This window comes from Glossina fuscipes, unplaced genomic scaffold (assembly GCF_014805625.2).
Source record: "Glossina fuscipes isolate IAEA_lab_2018 unplaced genomic scaffold, Yale_Gfus_2 1, whole genome shotgun sequence".
In the NCBI taxonomy this organism is placed as follows: Eukaryota; Metazoa; Arthropoda; class Insecta; order Diptera; family Glossinidae; genus Glossina; species Glossina fuscipes.
Genome location: NW_023998415.1, coordinates 41,547,570 through 41,569,648, shown reverse-complemented (window position 1 = coordinate 41,569,648; position 22,079 = coordinate 41,547,570). Strand labels below are relative to the sequence as shown.

At 32.1% G+C, this 22,079-nt stretch overlaps 1 protein-coding gene across 8 annotated transcripts in view; it reads left to right on the top strand.

Moving 5' to 3' along the window:
* The window catches only part of LOC119645116 (protein alan shepard-like), a 202,489-nt gene that overhangs the window by 131,224 nt on the left and 49,186 nt on the right, over window positions 1–22,079 (top strand). For all 8 annotated transcript variants that reach the window (XM_038045035.1, XM_038045036.1, XM_038045039.1 and 5 more), the window contains one exon: window positions 12,583–12,959. In XM_038045035.1, coding sequence (XP_037900963.1) covers window positions 12,648–12,959 — 312 coding nt within the window. In that variant the 5' untranslated portion in view covers window positions 12,583–12,647. The remainder of the gene's footprint in view (window positions 1–12,582; window positions 12,960–22,079) is intronic.

The window sequence follows — 22,079 nt, the reverse complement described above, 5'->3', positions numbered from 1 at the left end:
TCTCTCTCTCTCTCTCTCTCTCTCTCTCTCTCTCTCTCTCTCTCTCTGTGTGTGTGTGTTTGTGCGGATGTGTGCGTTAATCGTGCATAACTTCTTAGTGAAAACTCTCCAATATTGTATCCATTCGAGTTCTCGAGAGCAATTGTAACTATCTTTTGATTATACAGTGACAGTTTCGATCGAGGCCATAATCAATCTCAAAGATCGAGGAAAACAGACCTGAAATGAGAACACAATTCTCAATGTTCAATTTGCTTTTAATCAACCTAACCATAATTAATAATATCGTTCTGCTTTTCATATAAAGATGCGTGAATGGCTAGATATATTCTATATATAGGAATAAGTTATGCGTTTATTTCAAGAGAATAACATTCATATTTGCCTTTTTCTTTTTTGTATCGGATACTAAACGTTTCCCCCATTTTTTCGGCCATAGTTGGATTTCATGCCGAAAGAATGTCCAGTCTTTTGCTTAAGGTGAATAATCAAAATAATTTGGGTGTAAATAAATGCAAATTTTTTATAAAATAGATCTTACATCACAGGTAGGTTAATGTTAATTAATCATTCAAAGGAACCTTAATTTTGAGCTTTTCGGATGAAATGGCTCGAAGAAATTGTTGAAGTACTTAAATGAAAATTTTGACTAGATATTCTCCTAAGTGGTAGAGACGACAAGCTCGTCCTGATATCTATAAAATGATTTTTTCTCTACGAAATCTTGCAGAAGAGTTGAGCAATTTTGTTTTTCCCGTAGCATATGTCGACTCTCGAATTTAAGCAGATTAAGCTGCACTTGTCTGTCTTTTGTTGAACAACTTAGAGCCTCTCATAAAAGAAGCCCGCGTTCAATCTCATGCGCAGCAAATGATTGTCATGTGGTCGCTCGATCAATCAATATGCTAACGTAATAGTAACTGGCCGATAGGGGGCTTTCATCTTCCACGTTGCGTTCGTACCTTTAATCCTCTTTCGCCAATTCTTTCTCTCTCATTGTTGTCCGGTTTTTACCGAGCACGTTGCTTGGCTAAGTAGTCGGGGTGACATTAGCGGAAAAGATAAAAGTAGAATCAATTCTATAGATTAGCTTCTTGATAGCGAAGTCTTCCCGTCTTCAAATGCATTTTGGTGCGGTTAGCTGTCGAAAAATGTGAAAAAAAAACAAGTTCAAAGGCCTTTGATGTTATTTTATTTTAATTTTTTTCCTCATTATGACGGATATCGTAAATATCCGCTTGAGGCGAAATAAGACTTTGTTTTCTTATTTGTTTTGGTTTGTTTCTTTTTTTCTTTTTCTTCTTCTTCTCCTTTTCTTAAACGTTTTGTGAATATTACTATTATTCTGTTTATTTTCCCGATTTCCTTCTTTTTTTTTTTTCTATTTATATGTTACGTTATGTTTTTGATATTGCGCCGAGTTGTTATAGGAAACAATTGGAAAAAAGATTTTTCTCTTGCTTTTTTTTTTTGGATTTACCTATAAATTTTCATTTACCTTTGTTTATACTCTAAACTTAAACGTTGTTATATTGTTTACATACATAAATCGGATGCACGCATTAAAAGAATTGCTTATAGCTCCTGCTTTAACGTCCCTAGGGCATCATTAGCATAATACTCAAATAAAGGTTTACACTGTAATGTAATAAAAAATTGAAAATATACATAAATACATTTCATTATTGAGTTAGTAGCATTTCGTAATAAGCTTCTAACATATGGTTCGATGTAAGCATATCGAGTGCTAGCTGCGGAGATATTTAGAATAACAATAGCAATATTGAACTGAAGTCAGTAACCAATTGTGGCGACTAAACTACTACTAATTTGATGACTAAATTTCTAAAAAATTGTAAGGAGAAGCTTTAACGAAATTTAGAGTAACCCTTGGCCTACCTTTAAACTAAACAAACAGCAAATAAAAGCAATTAAAGAGCAGGAAAAACACATTGTATTTCATACATTATCCGAATATTTGTGTTCATTATATACACAGGTCTAATAACATAAATCTACTACAACTGTATATAAAGAATTAATGCAAGTTTGCGAAGAAACTGCCTGATAATAAATGGAAGAAATGTTCAGCGCCTTTTCGGACACATGCGAACGTTATACTAAATGATTGATACTATTCCAATAACGAGTTCTATTGAATTATTTAACAATCGCAAGAACTAAAGTCGCCCGTCACTTCGCATCATGTTCAGTGTCATAGAATGCTCTTAAAAAGAATCGATCAAAAGCGTTTAATAATTCTCTAGAAAAAATGAAAACGAAATTAAAAAATCGCAACGAAAATTTTTCTTTAGCTTCACACAGAAGATCAAGAAAGAACGACAACAACGACGACGACGACGACGACGACGACGACAGATCTTTTAACCGCTACCTCGCTTACGGTATTTGATTGCAGCATAAATGAAGACATAAATCGTATATACTTCAAGTCATATTTTCAATATTATACTTACTTCGTCCGTTCGTCTATGATTGTTAACACAACAGCAAGTGTTTGCAAGTCAAAAAAAAAAAAAAAAAAAAAAAAATTTATATTCAATATAATGCATGGCAGAACCTATAAAATGTATATATTTGCTTGAATAGCGGAATCGATGTAACTATATGTATGGAGCTGTGTATCTGTCAAAATCACGAAACATTGTCGAAACATTGTGGGGAAGACACAAACTTAAATAATCTCAAATTTCTCTTAAATTTTCTTATAGTTTGTGCGAATGTACGCAATGCGTAGAAGAACTTAAGACACGCCGACGTCACCTTGTCTATCCGTCTATCCATTTTGTTTTCCTGTGTTCACTTCCTCTATAAGGGTTTATTTTGCAAAGTCCTTATACGGGATAATTGTAGGATGGTACACAGTATTGAATACTGAGCCATGGTCCACTAAAGAGTTGTTACATAGTTTATATGTATGATGTACTAATACGCACATTTTCTACTTCTATGTATTCTGCTTAGTAAAGCAGTTATGGAGTATTTCACTTAGCCGCAAGCCCATAGGGATTCGTTCGGTCTTTCGTTGCAGTACAATTGAACTTAACGATAAGTATGATTTTTCGAAATCCTATGGCGATCGATCTTAACGCTATGCAAAATTTCATTTTTAAAACAAAGAAACAGTTTACTTTCCATTGCATGTGCAGTGTATTAACTGGCAATTTATCCAACTTGCTTACAAATGAAGAATTGTAGGTAGAATCAAACTAAATAGAGAAGTTTATCTTGAATATGTCATATCACTTCAAACGAGAATGTTCAATGAGAACATGTAAGAAGGTTGAATTCAGATGGAGCCGATTCTCGCACGTTCACTACCATTAAAAATCTGTAGCGTTCTATCCTTCTACTTATGGCCGTAAAAAACTTTTACTGTATGAATGCTTCGCAAAGCTTCTATCAAATGTGAAGTCGATATCTTCGTTTTTGCAACCAGAAGAGTGTCTGTAACACACATCAGCAAAACGGATACACGTAGCTTAATTGATTCAGAATTTCGCGCTAATCAAGAATATATATATATATATATATATACTATAGCGTCTTTGAAGCTTCCTTTTGGGTATTGCAAACATTATGACAAGACGAGTATACGCCCATTCTTCGGAGTTGAGTACGGTAACACTGGCCTCGGTTCACCCTTAAATAATTTAGACCAATTCTCTCAATGCAGTTATTCAATATAACAACTTTCCAAAATAAAGGAATTATAGGGAAAGCGATTGGAAAAGTTACGCGATCCGAATAATTTCCCAAAAGGTTCTGCGTTCGGTCAAAATACGTCGGGGTATCAAACTATATTGAAATATCTAAAAAATTACGACCTGTAAGTTGAACACTAAAATACATGGACAGACGGGCAAGCTTAAATCGATTCGCAAACCCTCCGGGGGTTGTATACATCCGCATAGCTTTTGATACTCTTGCACTGCAAGGTATAATTACAGGGCTTTTTCTTAATTGTGATTGCATCGCGATGATCTTGAGTGATTGGAAAAGATTTTCAGGTGAGTCTAATAAATATTTTCATCCAACTTTACAGCGATATCTGCTACACTTTAAAGTATTCTGCATATATATATATATATATATATATATTCTGCATATATATATATATATTTTTTTTTTTGCGAATTTTATATGTGTTACTAAAAGGTCCTTTACTACAGTCCTTTCTACAAAGTTGATCGGCAGAATGAAATCAGTAATTGATTTTTCTTCCCAAATTTCGGGACCTCAAGTGTCCCAATCAAGATCATCTAATGTAAAGTTTCGGACAAATGGGAATAATTGAATTGAACATCTTAAAACCTCGTCATGATTAGAAATAGGAAACTGTTATGGAGAATTTTCTTCATGTTAATAGTGAAATAATAATTAAAACACATTAAAAACACATACTATGCTCTGAATATGCGCGCGTTTTTTTCATTCTAATAGCGATTGGTTTGCGCTCAGTTGTCACAATTGGAATTTAATGCTTCTATTCTGCCTCGAGCTAATCTGAAAAGGAAAAATAAAAAAGAAAGAAAAAACTTTTTGTCTTAAACTGTGTATCTAAAGCAGAAATTGTTAGTTTAAATTTCTTATTCATAACGTTAACAAAACCTTATCTGCTTCTCTTAGTTTAAATGATTTTACATAAAAATTTTTGTGCAATTACTTTTTTATAAAAAAAAAAAAAAACAAAAAAAAAAACAAAAACTCAAATACACACTAACAGTCCAACGAACATACATACACAGTGAAATATTTTATAACCGCACCAAGACGTCTTCTCAAAGTTTAAACAATATAAAATTATTTGGTTGAAAATGAATGTAAGTCAACCCATAACAATAAAACCATTAATCTCAAACAAAAGGAAAACCATAGTCTTTGTCAAATATTTACGCCGCCGACACATTGACAGACATACAAGCGGACAATGGGAATAAAACCCATTTACGAAGTATGGCGATTTCTAACATTGGTTACCATATGCGAACATAGGCATACATACGCATGCAAAACATACAAACATGCATACATATACCCCTGCACCCTATAAACTGCAGTTGTGTAAATGATTGAGAAAAAAACAAAAAGAATAAAAATATTTTCTAACAATTTTCTATGTTCCCGTTTGATTCGCAAGGATAACTTTTCCCAAGTGACAGAGAGAGAAAGAGAAAGATATAGAGAGTGAGAGTGACAGTGAGAGCGAGAGCAAGAGTGAGAGAAAGCAAACATTAGATACACTCGGTTCTTTTAGTGCAACATCCCGGTAGGTTTGTCGTACATATGAATGTTTAAAAGCTAAAAATGAACAATAATCTCAAGAAATTCACTTAAGTATGCTAAGCCAAAGAAATGGAAAGAATACCAATGAATAAAAAAAAGAGAGGAGAAGAGTGGAGAAAAAGAAAAAAAAAAAAAAAAAAAAAAAAAATGGAAAGAAAAGAAAAGAAAAATAAAAAATGAGAAAATTTAATTAACGCACACATACCAGTCCGACAACGTTTGTCGGTTGTCATTTGTTGCTGTCATTTTCTAAAAGTTTTCCTTCCTCACTTGGTTTTTTCCTTTTTTTTTTTTTTTCTTTTCTAAGATAACTCTTTCACAGTATGTTTAAAGCTCTTTGTTGGCTTTCATTTCTATTACAATTTTTTGAATTGAATTGAAATCTTTTTTCTTTATTTTCATTCTTCTGCTGAACGTAAGGAGTAACTCTGAGTAGACTGCGACTAGTAGTATATGTTGCGTAAGTGCGAGCCTTTATATGTGTGAGCGTGTGAGTGTGTGTTTGTCTCATGAGAATTGCTTATAATATTAGTTTTTGTCTTTTATACAACGTGTTTTCTTGCGTGAGTGTATATGTATGCATGTACATATATGTATATATGTTTATGCATGTACATATATGTATATATGTGTATGCATGTACTTACTTACGTAAATGTATTTATGTATGTTACGTGAATCTATATATACGTATGTGCGCATATGTATGTACACGTGTGTGTGTGTGTGTGTGTGTATGTATGTATGTATGTATGTATGTATGTATATGTGTTGCACTTTTCCTTACAAATATGCACTTGACTTGGTTTCTCTTTGATTCCTTTATAGAATTCATTCTTTATTTTTCATTAATTTCTGTTATTTGATTAACACTGTTTTACGATGTCATCACACTTTTCGACTTTTCGCAACGCTTTTTAGGTATTAAAAAGTACTTAATGAGTTGTTTACGACATTAATATATGAATATGTAACCATTTGAAAATAGTTATTTATTTATTTTTGCTTACGTTTTTATGTATTGTTGCTGTCTGTTCCACTACTTAAAATCTAATTTTTTAATTTTTTTTTTTTAAATTTCATTTTTTTTTTTTTTTTTTTTTATATATATGTACCCTTCGCCAAGGGCTATATTCGTTTTGTTAAAACATTGGTAACATTCAGAAGGAAGGTCCATAAATAAATATATATTCGTAATTGGTATTAAATTTAGATTCGATCTGAGTATATCTGCCAGTTCATATAGATGGCGCCTATGGTAGACGCGGTTGCAAAACTTGTATATATTGGCTTTGAATTTTGGGAAAAAATGTGAAAGGTTGTTGCGTGCTCGCATGATTATCGTATTGATAGTCGGCTAAGTTGCTGAAAAGCGCGTTTACCTACAATACAACGTCCACTGAGAAGGCTTTAACGCATACGGACGAGAAGAGAACGCATACGATCATAGAAATTTTGAATGTATTTTCGAAGAGTTAACCTACTGGACGGACCTCTTTAAAAATGAAAAATGTCGGTTGTATTCATCCGGCGTTGTAGAGTGTCGAAATTCTAGTTGTTTTTCTTTTCATGTTAGTGAGTATAGAAGTTTCGCTCATAACCTATGTATATATTAGGTTGGAGGGAAAGTTCTGTCGTATTTTAAATAGACAGGCAATATTTCTGATAAATAAAAAAAAAAAAAAAAAAAAAGAAAAACATATGGCCAGTGAGCCATGCGGATTTTCTTTTTTTTTTTTTGTTTTTTTAACTGCTGTATAATATAAAAGGAGTGTTTTTTTCCCGTTCATCATTTACTTGTGATATTTAAATTGAAAAACATGTCACTAGGTAAAGTGCCATTATGTCACTGCAATTTGTGTGAATTGCAAAAAGGAAGCAACGCCTCGGTTGCATTTAAAAATTTGTGTGCGAGATTTGAAAAAGATATTGTAAATGTTTGCACGTGGTTTAGCAATAGTTTTCGTTCCGGATGATCTCAGCCTCCAAGAAAATTATCGATAATTATGTTTTGTGATCGATATTAGAAAATAATCGACATTTAACATATCGAGAAATTGTAGAAGAGTTACGCATTCATCATACAACTGTTGAAGATCACATTAAAACTGTTGCGTTGTGTATGTTAAGGCAAAGTAGGTGAATAAAAATACGACAGAACTTTCCATCCAACCTATTAAGTTTATAGTTTGTTTTTTTTTTTTTTTTTTTTTTTTCTATATTATGCTTTTCTTTGTTGTTGCTCTTATCCGTTTACATATTGTTATATCATTGTTAAGCTTCTTTTTTTTTTTTTTCCTTCATTTCACTCGTCATAAATAACTTGTGCTCTTTCGTTTAAAAGAAAAACACGCCTGAGCATACTTTACTTCATCTGCAATATTATAATGATGAGTATCATCATCGTCGTCATCCTTAGATAGAAAATAGAAAATGAGAGGGGAAAAAAAAAAATAAAAATAAAAATAAAAAAATAAATAAATAAAAATGAAGAAATTATAATTGAATTTATTGTTATGCAATTTTCAATATATCAGATGCATGTTCTTTCAATTGCATTATTCTTGTCACAATTTATTACAAGAATGGTAGAAGTTCTTAGAAAACCGCCTTCAAAACCAAATGAAAAATTAACAATACATATATAAGTATGAGTAATGTGTGAGTAATATGGATGATATAATTGTTATTTACGCTAAATGTTTTTAAAAAATTTCCTCAACGGAACGGTTTCATTGAAAATGTGTTTCAGTTTCTTTTTTCATCGATTATAAAAATGAATCAGTGAACGTAATCTAGGAACCTAGAACCGAAATTATCGAATCAAATCAAATAGGAGGTAATGGCATCATACAGTAACTGTTGCAATAATTCGAATATAGAAAAAAAGAGTTTTATGAGAAGTTATTGTTTGTTGCGCACAGCTGCCAAGTTGTGTCGTATAGTTGTTCAACGTGTAATTGCCAGTTTAGGAAAAGCATGACATTATGTTTTGTAATATTATTATTATTATTATTATTATTATTATTATTATTATTATTATTATTATCATAATTACTATTATTATTATTTTTAGTATTTTCATAGTTGCGTTATATGGTATAATATATTATTGTCAATAATACTTTATTCATTATAGTTATATGTAATATATTAGTTTAATGAGACAAGAAATTTCCAATTCTATTTTAATATATCATATTAACCTTCATATAATATATTTGTATTCCGTCAATCATTAGAAGTAAGCAGTAAATTTTAAATAAACAAAGTATATATTATCGGAATGTTTCGTATTCGGCTTGCGTTTCCCTATCTGTGCCTTTGACTTGGTAAAAACTACTTTTGCGTACACTCTTCCATATACTTTGAACATATTTTATCGGACATATATAAATTTCCATAAAACATTATATGGCGATAAGCCATAAAAAAAAATCAAGAAAAATGAAAAGAAGGAATGATTAAGATTTTCATTAACCATTAGTTTAATGATATTGTCTCGAACGCAGCAAGACATTGGATTGAAAACAAACCGATTTTCGAGGAAATGAAAACACATGCCAAACACAAATTGCAGATTCATGATGCTTTGTCCTGTCGACGTCGTACAGTACGGTAATCTTACGAAGCTGGCGATTGCCAATTTGCGGAAAAAAAGCATTAACACGAAAATGTCACAATGGAATTTGGAGTTGATTGTTTTCATTTGAAGGCACGTTAAAGATAAGGATAAGTAGAGTATTTTCGGACGGCAAGGACGGCCGAAAAATATTCGATAGTTGTTTGCATTAATTGAGTTTTATGTATTAATGGAAAGTTAAACAAGCTGTAGAGGACTCTTCATTAAGCGCACTTCCATATCCGTTGTGGTTTTTACTAAACTAATTCTTGCACCTGCGTTTGACACTTAACTTTTCTAATTTGTTGTTTGATGCATATGCAACAAATTGAGTCCTAGAATCCGAATATGTGTGTGCTTCGAGCTAGCATCATCGGTATTGCCAAATAGTTTCTTGAATCGTTTCGAAAGTTATTCGTTTTTTCTGACATGGTTCCTGCTGCGTTCCGTATTGCAATGATTGAAATGATGTGAAGTGTTGACGTCGTTTCAGAGATGGCACTTTCAAACAATAACGTTAATTTATTATATTATATATATATATATATATATATATATATAAACTTAGTTTTTAATAAATTCTGTTATCTCATTTATACAAATGAAATTACAGGGCGCAAGAATGATAGCATGATAAGGAATTCAATGAAAATAAAACATCGCGTATACATGGGACGTTAACTATGAGTATATTAGTAAACCAAACGGAAACATTTTTGCACTGAACATGCATTTGGGCTAATTGTATGTCAAATTGGCGGATTCCGTAAGAAAAACGGAAAATAATAAAAACGAAATTTCGTCAAATTGACGGTTTCCGGAAATCTAGTGTTAAAAAACACTCTCACAGTCTGTCAAAAGTTCAAAAACAAAATACTTGCCAACTTGAAGGCGACTGGAAATATTCTGGTTTTATCTTCGAATTATATTCGTGTCCACGCAATTGTCTTCACGGTGGCTGGTCGTTTGACCTATATAGAAAATGATTGTACGTGTACATATACGCGTATACGCATTTGCAGCTATTCGATCAAGGAAAGTTTGAATCAAGTAACGGTCTTGTTGAATAGCTGTTTCGACTTTTTTTTTTTTTTTTTTTTTTTTTTTTTTGTAAGAGTTTTCAAGTAAGCTTCAGATCAAACCGAAAAATAGGGAAAATTGGTAAACAAGTTCCTGCCTCCTACTCGAAGAGCTAAACGATGTTAACGCTTAATTAATTTTGGATTAGCATGACTTGGGGACATATGTCGTTGAGACTTACATTGTTAACGAACCCAACTATACAGACTTGAAACTCAATTTCCTGATGATGGGTTCCTGGTTAGCAAGGAAATGATGGTCAAAAAGGTTACAGCTACTAGGTTGCGAAATAAAGACGCTATTCTGTGTATTGACGTGGTAAAGACGTAAAGCAATTAACGTAGAGGAAAGGCTTTAATAGTTTTGGTATAAATAAACTTTAGGAAAAAAACACTATCTGTATACGGTATTTGATTGCATATTGAAGATAGAATTCATTTATTTCATATATACTGATACGTTACCTATGTTTCTATGCAGTTTTGCTGTATTTTATGTTTATATACTGAAAATTGGAAAAATGTGGCGATCGAATATCAAATTCCGAGTGAATTTTGCAAGTTTTCTCTTTGTTATTATTATTGTTGGACTTATTATTATTATTATTATTATTATTAATTTCGCCAGAGAAATAAATTGTAAGACTAAACTCTTAAAAAAGCACTAGCATCTAAGGCTATCGGGTTTTATTATTAAAAACGGCGAGATTCCTCGCCTTCGGCTACTCAGGCGGTTATTGTTGAACTTAACTTTACAATTGTAAGACCAATTCCTTCACTATTAATGCCGACATACATATATTTACAATAATATATATTTTTAAAAAAAATTATCAATTCTTTTTATTAGCGTATTTAATGGGCACAGATGGGATAACCGTACGTATAAGTGATTTACTTATCGTTAACTCATAACTCATACTTAACGGAACATTGAAGCTAATCGCATAAGTAGTTACCTCCGCATATGTATGCTCGAATTAAATTTTATTTGATTGTTTTCATAATAAATATTAATATGTGCAGAGCTCTTATGATAAACAGTTGAAGAAATAATTAAATAATACATTCTGTTAAGAGTGATTCATTTAAAAATACACGCACACAAATGCAAGCAAATGAAAATTGTGCACACTTACTTAACAATTGTTGCTATCTAACTTTATATAGTTAGATGTAACTTGTGCAAAATTACTATAGTAATTCGCATTGATAGCATATGATGTAACTATGCATTTGGCTGTTAGCTAATATGAAGTTTCATTCAAATAATTTCCGGAACCAAAATGATGACAATATAGAGAGATGAATACAAATAGAAGGTGAGAAGCAGATAGCGAAACCAAAAAAGGAAAGAGAGGAGATAAAATGAAGAGACGAGGAAAAAATGAAAGAAGGAAAAGTGGCGTTGTAATCTGTTGTAATAATTATGCATGCATTTATAGGCAGATAGATAACGGCAATCGTGTTAACGTAGTTTATGTGATTGTTAATATACTTGTTTTTGCGCGAATTATTTATTTCAAAATTCAGCCAAAGTGCCGACATATGTGTCCCACGTACAACGGCAATAACAATGCTGAATGAACACTAAGAATAGGAAACAACAGCAACAACAACAACAACAACAACAACAATTGTAGACTGCCTAAGCGCCGTAAGCCGAGAGATTCAGATATCGAACTGAGAGCACAGTTTAATATCTATTTAATACATCAGACAATGAACATATGTTTGTAGATAGACGCGTGCAATAGTTAAAACAAGTGTTGTTGCCTGAAACGCCCTTATTCCGGTAAATGTTCAAATATCATCAGCAGATTGCCACTTTCTTTGGGTTTTGCTCATCTTTTTTCATTTTTGTTTCCTTTTTTTTCTTTTTTTTTTCTCTTTTCTTCTACAACATTTTTGAATGCAATATGGTGAACGTAACATGTCTTTTTTTTTATTTTTTTGTTTTTTTTTTTTTTGAAAACGTATTCGAGATCCCAACGAAACGGCTGTTATTGCTATCTATCGATGCGATGTTATTACTGCTGCCGTTGCCTTGGTACGTGAATGGCTGTTTAGCATAGTTGATAGTCGTTTGGCGCATTTGCCTAAAGTTGAAATATATTTAACTGTCGTTTTAAATTCAGCATCGCAAAATGATTTTATATTGTCGGGGCACAACCCTCTCTCTTGTCCATAGTTATTGCAGCGCATAATGTTTCGCTGTTAATTTATGTGAATTACAAAACTGTTGGCCCAGTATTCAACTATTGAAATTTTTCATTCAAGTCACACTTACAAAATTTCATATACTCCTTTTGTTATCATTGCAATAATTTTCCCTTCTACAAGTTAGTTTGTGTCCTTCTTTATTATTGGAAAATTTATTTAAAAGAAAAAGAAAAAAAAAAAAAAAAAAAAAAAAAAAAAAAAAGGAAAATAAGGCGAAATAAAAGAGAAAAAAAAAACAAATGAAATTTTTTTTTTAATATTCCTAACTTGTATAGATTTTGCAATTGTAACGAATTCCTTTTCTTATCTGCCTTTTTTTATTCTTATGCGTCATTTTTTCTTTTATTGCAGTTCTACATAATTAACTTTCAGTTTTGTGTTCCAATTACTGTGTTCACCGTCTTCCACTTTGAGAAATGAATATACAGACTGCCCCATTTTTGGGTCCTACTCAACCACCTTTTCGTTTTAACGGTCCCCATACTTTAACCATGTCGCATGCAACAGCCATGCATCAGCAACCATCCTGGTTTGCTGCTGGTGCCAACAATGGTGGTACAACTGTAGGTGGAAGCGTTTCTTTGGGTGGCGGTAGCGCAGGCGGCGGCGGTGGTGGTAGCAATGCTGGCGGGGGCGGCGGTGGTGGTGGCGGCAGCGGTGCTGTTACCGGTGGTGTTGGATTTATACCCAACACAAATGCAATTACAACTACACCGATTAAAGGCAAGGTAAGTTCGAAAAATGCATTATTTTTATTATTTAATTATATTGAAAAGGCATGAGATGCAACTCTTTCAGTCATTATTTAAACAAACTTTATTGTATTCGTTTTAAGCATTTAAGCATAGATGATAAATAAGAGATCAAAAAGTTTATTTCGAATTTTAGATATATTCTCTCGCTACATATTTAGAACATACATGCGAATGTCGAACAAGAAAGCAAACCACCGATTAACATCATTTTCACTATGATCTGATAAATGTTTTCTTTAAATTCTCTTCTATTAATTACTTTGACAACTTTGATAAGCAAGCTTTTGATTAAAAAAAAAAAAAAAAAAAAACACATTGAACCTTTTAGTTACTGTAGTAAAACTGACATTTTCCACGAAAATGAGTTGCATTTGTGCTATGAAGGGGTTGGGGAGGGAGGGGATGTTTATGTTATTATTTCGAATGATTACATTTTTAAAAATTTCCGTAGATGGGCAGGCGGACTACAAGAATTTTACGCTAATCAGAGTTTTATATACCTTATGGAAAGATGCTTGAACTTGAATGTTTCCATTTCTTTCCGTTGAGTAAAATAACAGTTTGGCCAAACAAAGTTGAATACGATTGGAAGAGAAAGGGGAAGAAACAGAACATTATCAAACAATCTTAAATAATATTATTTTCAATATTTGCACATAAGACGAAATTCACCTGTCGGGTTGCTTGTGCTTATAGTGGCAGTGAAAGTACATTATTTACTAAAAAATTTTATTGCATTGTAGAAGGTGTTTCAATATGTATTTATATGGGGTGTTCCAAAAAAAAAAAAAGAAAAAAGACAAGTTTGGTCTTGCTTCCTGAGAAATAAGGCATTAACTGTGAAAAATTCCCCGAAATTGCGGTATGATAGCGCAGTTCTTTCTGCCTAAATTGGATGATATTGATGTGAACGATATATGGTTTCAACGAGATGCCGCCACATGCCAATTTAATTACATCACAAAACATTCCCGTTGCCTGTATTCTCAGGATTCAGGGATCAGAACCTCCATAAAAGAGCAAAGGACAAGCAAAGTCGTAGAAGCTGCTTGTCCAAATATAACCCTATCCTATGTACTTTATGATCCAATAAAAGAATTACAATTAAAAAGAAACTAACTCTGTTTTGTAATTAATTGAAATCTTGCGTAAATTTTGGGACACCCGATATAATGCATCTACGGAAATACAATGTTACTGTTCAAAATTTTCCAAGTATTTTCCAAAATTTTTTAACGCTTCGAACAGCCTTTGAACTATTCTTTTAATATTTCATATGCATTAGAAATTATAGCGCCATAGCAGAGCAGTAAATGTTTGATGAACGTAAAGCTTGATCCCAACACAGTTGTTTAGCGCAAAAAAAAAAATTATCAGAATTACAAAAAAAAGGAAAAACCTAATCATATGTTGAAAGATGATTTAGGCACTGAAAATGGGTCAAATTTGACTCTACGAAAAGGAAAAAAAAAGCAGCTTTTAAACCATGTGTGTGTTTGCCTCATGATGATGACAATTGAAACGTTTTTATAGGATTTTTTTATTTTTAATTATATATATATCTATCTAATTATATAGATTCGATCTTTAACTTGATTGATTTGTAATCGTATATATATTATTAAGTCCTACCTAATCCCGCCCATACGGTTATTAATATATTATTAAAATATTTGCAATTGTTTAATTAAAAATGTATGTAACCTGTGGCAGTTCCGCATTACTTCATATTAAAAATTAGGGCAACAATAATTACAAACAATGAAATCATGCTACATAGAATTTCGGCTCTTCCCTCCATATATAATCTATATATACATATATATTTTAATGAAGTATTAAATTTTTCAAGTAAATATAGTAGAAAAGGTAGAAAAAAATTAATAAATAAATAATCGACTTACGTATTAATGTAAAATAATTACTAGGTTTTTTGAACATATATATATATATATATATTCACAGTCATGTTGATGCTAACAGTATATATAATATTTATAAAAATCATGCAACACAATATACGGGTGAAAATATTGTATCGAAATGGTTGACTGGTAGATATACTCTCCACTTGAAGTGGGGCACGAAAGTGAAGGACGAGAAAGCATATATATGGCTTTGTAAATATTTAGTCTTTAATCAAGTTCAGAAATAGGATACGAACTCTAACTAATATTACGCTGTGTTCGATAACATTACGAATATCTGCGCCTCCGAATTAAATGAAAACTGAGATACGCTATCGTCTATTGGGCCGAGCCTTGAAAGAAAAAAACGGAAAAGGGTTTAGTAAGGTTTCGTTTTTTCAAACGTTCCTAGAATCATTGAACTCGAACGTAATGCCTGCGCTGATGCTGCTTTGTCCTTCTGATTGATTATTACTCGTTTCATTCGATAACTAGTGGCCTCTTTGAGCAACGCCTCAATTCTTGTCACGATAAAAACAGGAAATTCCTTCAGCGATAGACCCGAATCATAAGTTGCTCTATCGGCACGGAAGTCATAGGCGGAATGAAAATAATTGCGGAAAACATGTGAGAAACGATTGAGAAAATTTCGAATAAAATCATTTGCACTACGTTCGTTTTTTTTGTTTTTTTCTTTTTTTTTTTTTTAACTTAACCTTTTATTGCACTAAAAGATGAGTCCAAGTGACCCAATGAAATTTATCGGAGCAATATATATAACAAGCGAAATTTCATCATCGAATTGATTGAAGTTTTTAAAAACAATTGAATTAAATTTGCCACCCACTACAACAAGTATTCTTGAATGTTTGCATAAACTTTCCTCGGCCAACTTAGTTTTTATTAAAAGAGCAGACCGGAACTGATATATAAATTATTAATCCTATTATTTTTATATAATTAATATGAAGCTTCTCTACTGTATCTTTTTTTCTTTTTTTTTCCTTTTGTAATTAAAACATAAAATAGGCAAAGCATTGATAGAAATCTGTATTGAAAATGAAAGTATGTTAAAAATGATGTCACTCAAATCTCTACTACGCACGCACATGTTCACACGACTGTGTCTGAATTCAAATATCAAAATTTTCGATAAATTTTTGGCGCAGCATCACATTTAATCCAAAGGATAGAATCGTTAATCGAATTGCAAACTTCGACATTAATCAATCATTCAATGCCATGCGGCCAAGGTTGTGAAAGCAAACATCATTGCGTCCGATTTCTTAAAGCTGTAGGCCATCAATTATTACTGAAACATTGATTGGACCGCAACCGCTTCTCAAGATGCATTTTCAAAGAAATAAAAACCAATGATTCTATCATTCCGAAATCCATTCGCACCAACCACTAACATTTAGGCGTGGGATTTGACAAAACCCAAAAAGTATTTAATCGAAACGTGTTATTATCGAAAGCTAAATTTTTTTCGAAAGCATGCGAATATAACGGGATATGCCAGTATTCATTTGCTGAAGGATTGTATTGCTCTTAACAGTAATTGAACCGACTTTGCATGCAACGGTATAGCGTTAACATTACGGCGAGCAGCTCTAAAGAGCGTTAATCTTTCAATAAATTTAAACCACAGAGGATCATTTCTTAATGCTAATTTCGAATGGGCTTCGCATCTTTCGGTAATTTTCGCTTTACCTTTATTGATTGTACTAAAAAGTTCGACTTTTTCTTTACTAGCAATCGATGTCTCCTTTTAAGTATTTTTAAAGGGTCACGAATAAAACAACAATTTTTAGACAAAATTCGGTCCTAATCATTACCATAACAAAATCTTCTTAAAGACTAAAACATTAATTTCAATACTGCGCCGATTTTTCCGCGTCTTTTCTACATAGAACGATTTTTCGAAGCCTTCAAAATACGCTTCAGTGTCAGCCATCAGCTCTTGATTGAATACATATCTCTCTTTATTCCCTTTCAGGATAATCGATGAATATTATACCATAGGCATTCCAAAATACGGACGCGATAAACTTCCCAGAGTAATTGCAAAGAGAAAAGAACAAGTTTTGTCATTGATCTCTTTCGATATTGAAACGAAATTCTTGAGAAACGATTAAATCAAGTGTTGCCCCAGATTCGTCAACTGTGGACGACGTTTACACGGCAAACATATTGAGCGAAGTATCATGTGATCATGTGAGAATTTTTTCGAAACATAGAGTAATTCCTTAACTGAATTAAATCTTATTGTCATTGGATTAATCAAAGCGGTTCCGTACATTGCTCGATATCAAATTTAAAGGATTGAGTGATTGTTTTAATATTAGCGATAATGTTGAACGCATAAGTCTTTTCCAAGTCCCCCTCGCAGTTAATTGAGCTTTTTGGTTAAGTTTTGATTAAGTAAACAATAAGATATCATTTGTGGAATCCATTGAAACGTATGATGATCAGTAGAAATAATAAAGTAAAAGATGAGATTAGCACTTTTGCGATAAAATCGATTGATGTTAGCAACGCAACTGACAACAATTGCAGACCAAATTTTTACCTAAGCGATTAAGCGATTCTTTTTTTTGTAGACATATGTTATTGCGTAAAATGGTAAATAATTATTATTTATAAAAGTGGAAAAGCAACTCAGCTATTACACAAATAAAATTAATTGATGAATTAAACTATGGCTATTGGGCAAATATTAATATATTAATTGAGATTAAGCAGAAAGCATTCGCAGTGAAGTCTTTGGTTAACTAAGCAAAACATTTGACGTGAAATTGCTATTAACTCGAAAAGCATTGTCATCATCAACGATAAATATATTCATCTAATATACTCTCATTTCGCATAACTGCGACTTTATATATGAAGTAAAAAGCTTTGCGTTAAATAGGTGAAGAAATAAGTTCTCTATACTGAAATTGATTGCTTTATAAAACGCACATGGCCCCTGAATTGTTTGATATTGATGCGGTGTAAGCGGTGTACGGCACAGAATGTTAAACTGCCGAAAACACGGCTGAAGCGATGGAAATGCTTAAATTAGTTTCGTTAGTGAGATATAGTGTAATCAGTTTAAATTTTGATTTGTCTTCAGCAAGTGATCTTCCATTTGCACTAACAATATCTGTTGACGGCGGATTACTCGCCAGACCTGTCATCTTCTGATTACCACTTGCTTAGACATACTCAGCAGGTCAGCGGTTGCGAGAAAATGAATGTGTGGCTATTGCGCCTCGAAAGTACGAAAGGGATACGACAAAATAAGATACAAACGACCATTGGTAATGGTAGTAAATACTTTGACTATTAAGCTCTACAACAAGTACGCGTTAAATAATTTCTTAATTTTATCAAAAAATACAGACCATTTGTGCCTTCCTGTACGTAGTATTATTGATATATCGGTGAGTTAAGTTTAGAATATTTTTCCAGTAAATATATATATATATATATATATATATATATATAGTATCCAATTGTTAAAAAAGCAATATAATGATATATTTTCAAAATTTTCCTTGCGTATCCTTGGGTATAAGAATTGGATTGATAGTGAAAATAGCACAAAGAGACTACAAAAAAAATATTATTATTATTATTAAAGTAATTATATATATATCATTAAATAAATTGAATTTAATTCTCGTCGCATTTGCAATATGAACGCATTTAATAGTATATGTGTCCGTGCGTATATTTAGGTATGTATGATTGAGTACTACAATGCAAATGACAAAGAACTGCAGGCATTTTGTATAAAATATTCTCGTAATATAGAAAAAAAAAAAAAAAAAAAAAAAAAAAAAAGAATCTCAGGCTGCTGCTGTTGTCTTTTTCTCTTTACTTTCTTTCTTCGACTATTGTTACTTGGATAACACGTAGAAAAAATAGTTTTAACACAATATAATGTAAAAATGACTTAAGGGTTTTTCTTTCGTTTTGATAAAAAAAATAAATAAATAAATAAAAGAAAAAAAAAAAAAATGGAAAAGAAAAAGAAAGAGAAAAAAGAGCAACAAAAATCTATAGATAATATTAAAAGAAAAATGTCGAGTTTATAGTTCAAGGTAAAACTTTAGCTTTTAAATTAAAATAATTTCCAAAAGAATTTTTTTTCCACATATACATATATATATGTACTCATATGTACATAAAACTGAGAAAATAATTTAATTTTTGTTTATATATAGATGTTATTATTACTATTAAAAATATATATGTATATTATATTCTGTTGCTGTCGCTACTCATCAGCTGTCCACGCAACCGTTAAATTTCTTGGTACGTTTTTGTCACAAATTTAGGCGCGATGCCCCGTATTTTGCGGTGACGCTTTTAAGTGTTTCGTAGAGTGGCGGCTCCATCTAGGCCGATAGTACGCGACAAATCTTGGATAGTTGACGATAGCATACTCAGCGTTCTCTTTAGCAATCAAGACCGCTTTAAAAAATTCGTCAGATTAGTAGCTTACCTTGTCATGCCACCTTCTCGTCCATTATGATGCGTTGGGTATAAGGGAAAACGTCCATCTGACCTTTCACTACGTTCACCTATCGCATTTACCACCTGTTCATTGATATCAAGCGATTCTTTTTCTTAAAGAAAATTCTCATCTTATCCGCTAAGATATTAATCGAGATCGACCCTGCAATCATTATGGCTGACTCTTCGGAGCCGCATATCGACCTAAGCGCGTTGATGCGGTATATTATCGCCATTTTACTGTACGTTGATTTCACAATGAGAGCTTCAGCCCACGTTGGGCTTGCGTATTCTATCACTGATGTAACTTCTGTAGATATTGCTTTCATTCCGGCAATTCTAGGACCATTCATATTTGGCATAATCCATGCCAAAAATGATGTCTGTGTGTGTAAATTTTTATTATATTTCCTTGAGTGCATATTTACTGTTAACGCCTACTGTCGAAAGGTTTTTATTATCGCACAATATTGCTCCAAATGTATACCAAGAGGAAACCAAAGAGATCTCTTAGCCAAGTTATAGCTTTTATATATTACTAACTTTTTTTCCCACGCACTTTTCATTTTGTTGAATGATTGCAATCCGTTCTGTTTTTCATTTTTTTCTTTGTTTAGATTTTCTAAAAACCATAAAATAAAAATAAGGGCGCAACATATGAAAAAGGGCAAAAGTTAACAAATCTACCCACATATCCATATATATATATATATATATATATATATATATATATATATATATATATGTATGTTTGTGTATTTAAAAGAGTGTATTGTGTGTATGTGTTTGTGTGTAAAACCAGCACTTTACATTCAACCGCATGCATACAGAGCATATCCATACATTTACGCCTTCAGCTCATATGAGAATTTTAACTTGCGTTGGTTGGTTGCATAACTTTGATGCACAAGAGTGTTTGGTTGCACTAAATCTGTGAATGCGTGTGGGGGCGCGTGTGTAGGTCTTCTCTATTTTATTTATCCTGAGCGCATTTACAAACACATATGGACGGACATGCATATCACCAAAGAGATTTAAATCATTCTCTACTTTCTTTTTTTCCTTTCTCTCTATTTTGTTTCTTCTTTATAATTCTTCGTCTATTTAACTGTTTTCGCATCTCTTAATAATTTAAATATTTTGAATAGTATTTGTGAAGATGGAGAGGCTTACAATCTTTCATTCCAAAAAATTTCTAATTAATTTTCTCCAACTTTAACCTATGTACATATAAGAATAATTATGCAAGCGAGTAGAAATGGAGCAGTTAAACCGTATCATCTGTTGTGGTGTTGCCATCATTTGTTTGTTATCCTCTTCGTGCATTACATAACGCAAATGTAATATTTCAGAATTTTTACTTTGCTTTTCCATAGTAACTATTTATTGACTCATTCACTGGTTCTGCCTACTATTTAACGCTTGTTAACTCATCTGATGTTCGTTGCGGCCAATTGGGATAGGTTTTCTTCTTTTCTTTGCCGGTCATGAATATACTACGTACCGATTATAAATAATAAATCTATTTCAGGAACAAAAAGAGAGGATATGTGTAATTCGGTAAAAGATATCTAATTAAGCATACGTATGAGATATTTGTAGGATTTACAATAAATCTTTTCCTGCGCTTGTCTCAGCTTGTTTCCCACATCTAAATCCAGTTTTCATGAAAACTATCTACTCGGGATCATCTACCGTTTCATCCTTAATCACTACATGTAAACCGTAAGACCGACTGACAATAGTATTTTAAAAATATGAAATATATGTGAAATCTCTTGTAACCTCTGTGTACTGTGCTGAAGGTGTTGGCAACTTTTCCTTGTACATTAAGACCAGGTCTAAATTTGATTTTCGCTTTCGAGCTCTGCCGTGTTCGAAAATTTGTGCTTTCCATACCTTCTACGATCGTTGATGTTATAAATGAGCTGAGTCGGATTGGCTTTTAACGTTTCATACTCTTTTCCTGAAACACGGTACAAAAGCTGGTAAACAAGTTTCGTAAAATTCACTCAAGATGATATGCTTATCATAGCCTTACTATGACTTTGATTAGTTTGGCTGAAATAAGCATATGCTATACATACATATCTACAGTGGATGATTATCGCAAGAAAAGAAAAAAAAAAGAAAAAATTGTCGAAAATATGAAGGGGAGAAGTAACGGTGAAAGTAAATGTTTTATAAGAATCATAAATGAGGTTAGCATTCAATCCTTGGATGAAGTGTGCATCTACATCCACAAAAGAAGGAAAATGATGAAGACGTTGTCATAGTATTATAATAACACAAGCAAGTAGCGATTTGAGTAATTGTATGTGTTTTAATTAGTTTTTTAGAAATTCTCTTCAAGGATTCTATCTAAAGCATTTAAACATTAAATTTAAAATTATTCTTACTCATACATACATACATACATACATACATACATACAAATTCATAATATTATAATTTATATGATAGAAATGTGCATGTGTGCCGGGCATTTTTCCGAGCAAAATATATTAGTAAGCTTAAGCTATAAATAATTCCCTAACTCTTATTTTATTCGAGCACTTTGATGTCTGCAATTAACTGTTCGAGTTATGTTTCATCATTTATGTAATGCATATGTAAATAAATGTATGTATATAACTATAAATATTTACATATGTATATATGTATGTATGTATGTATGTAT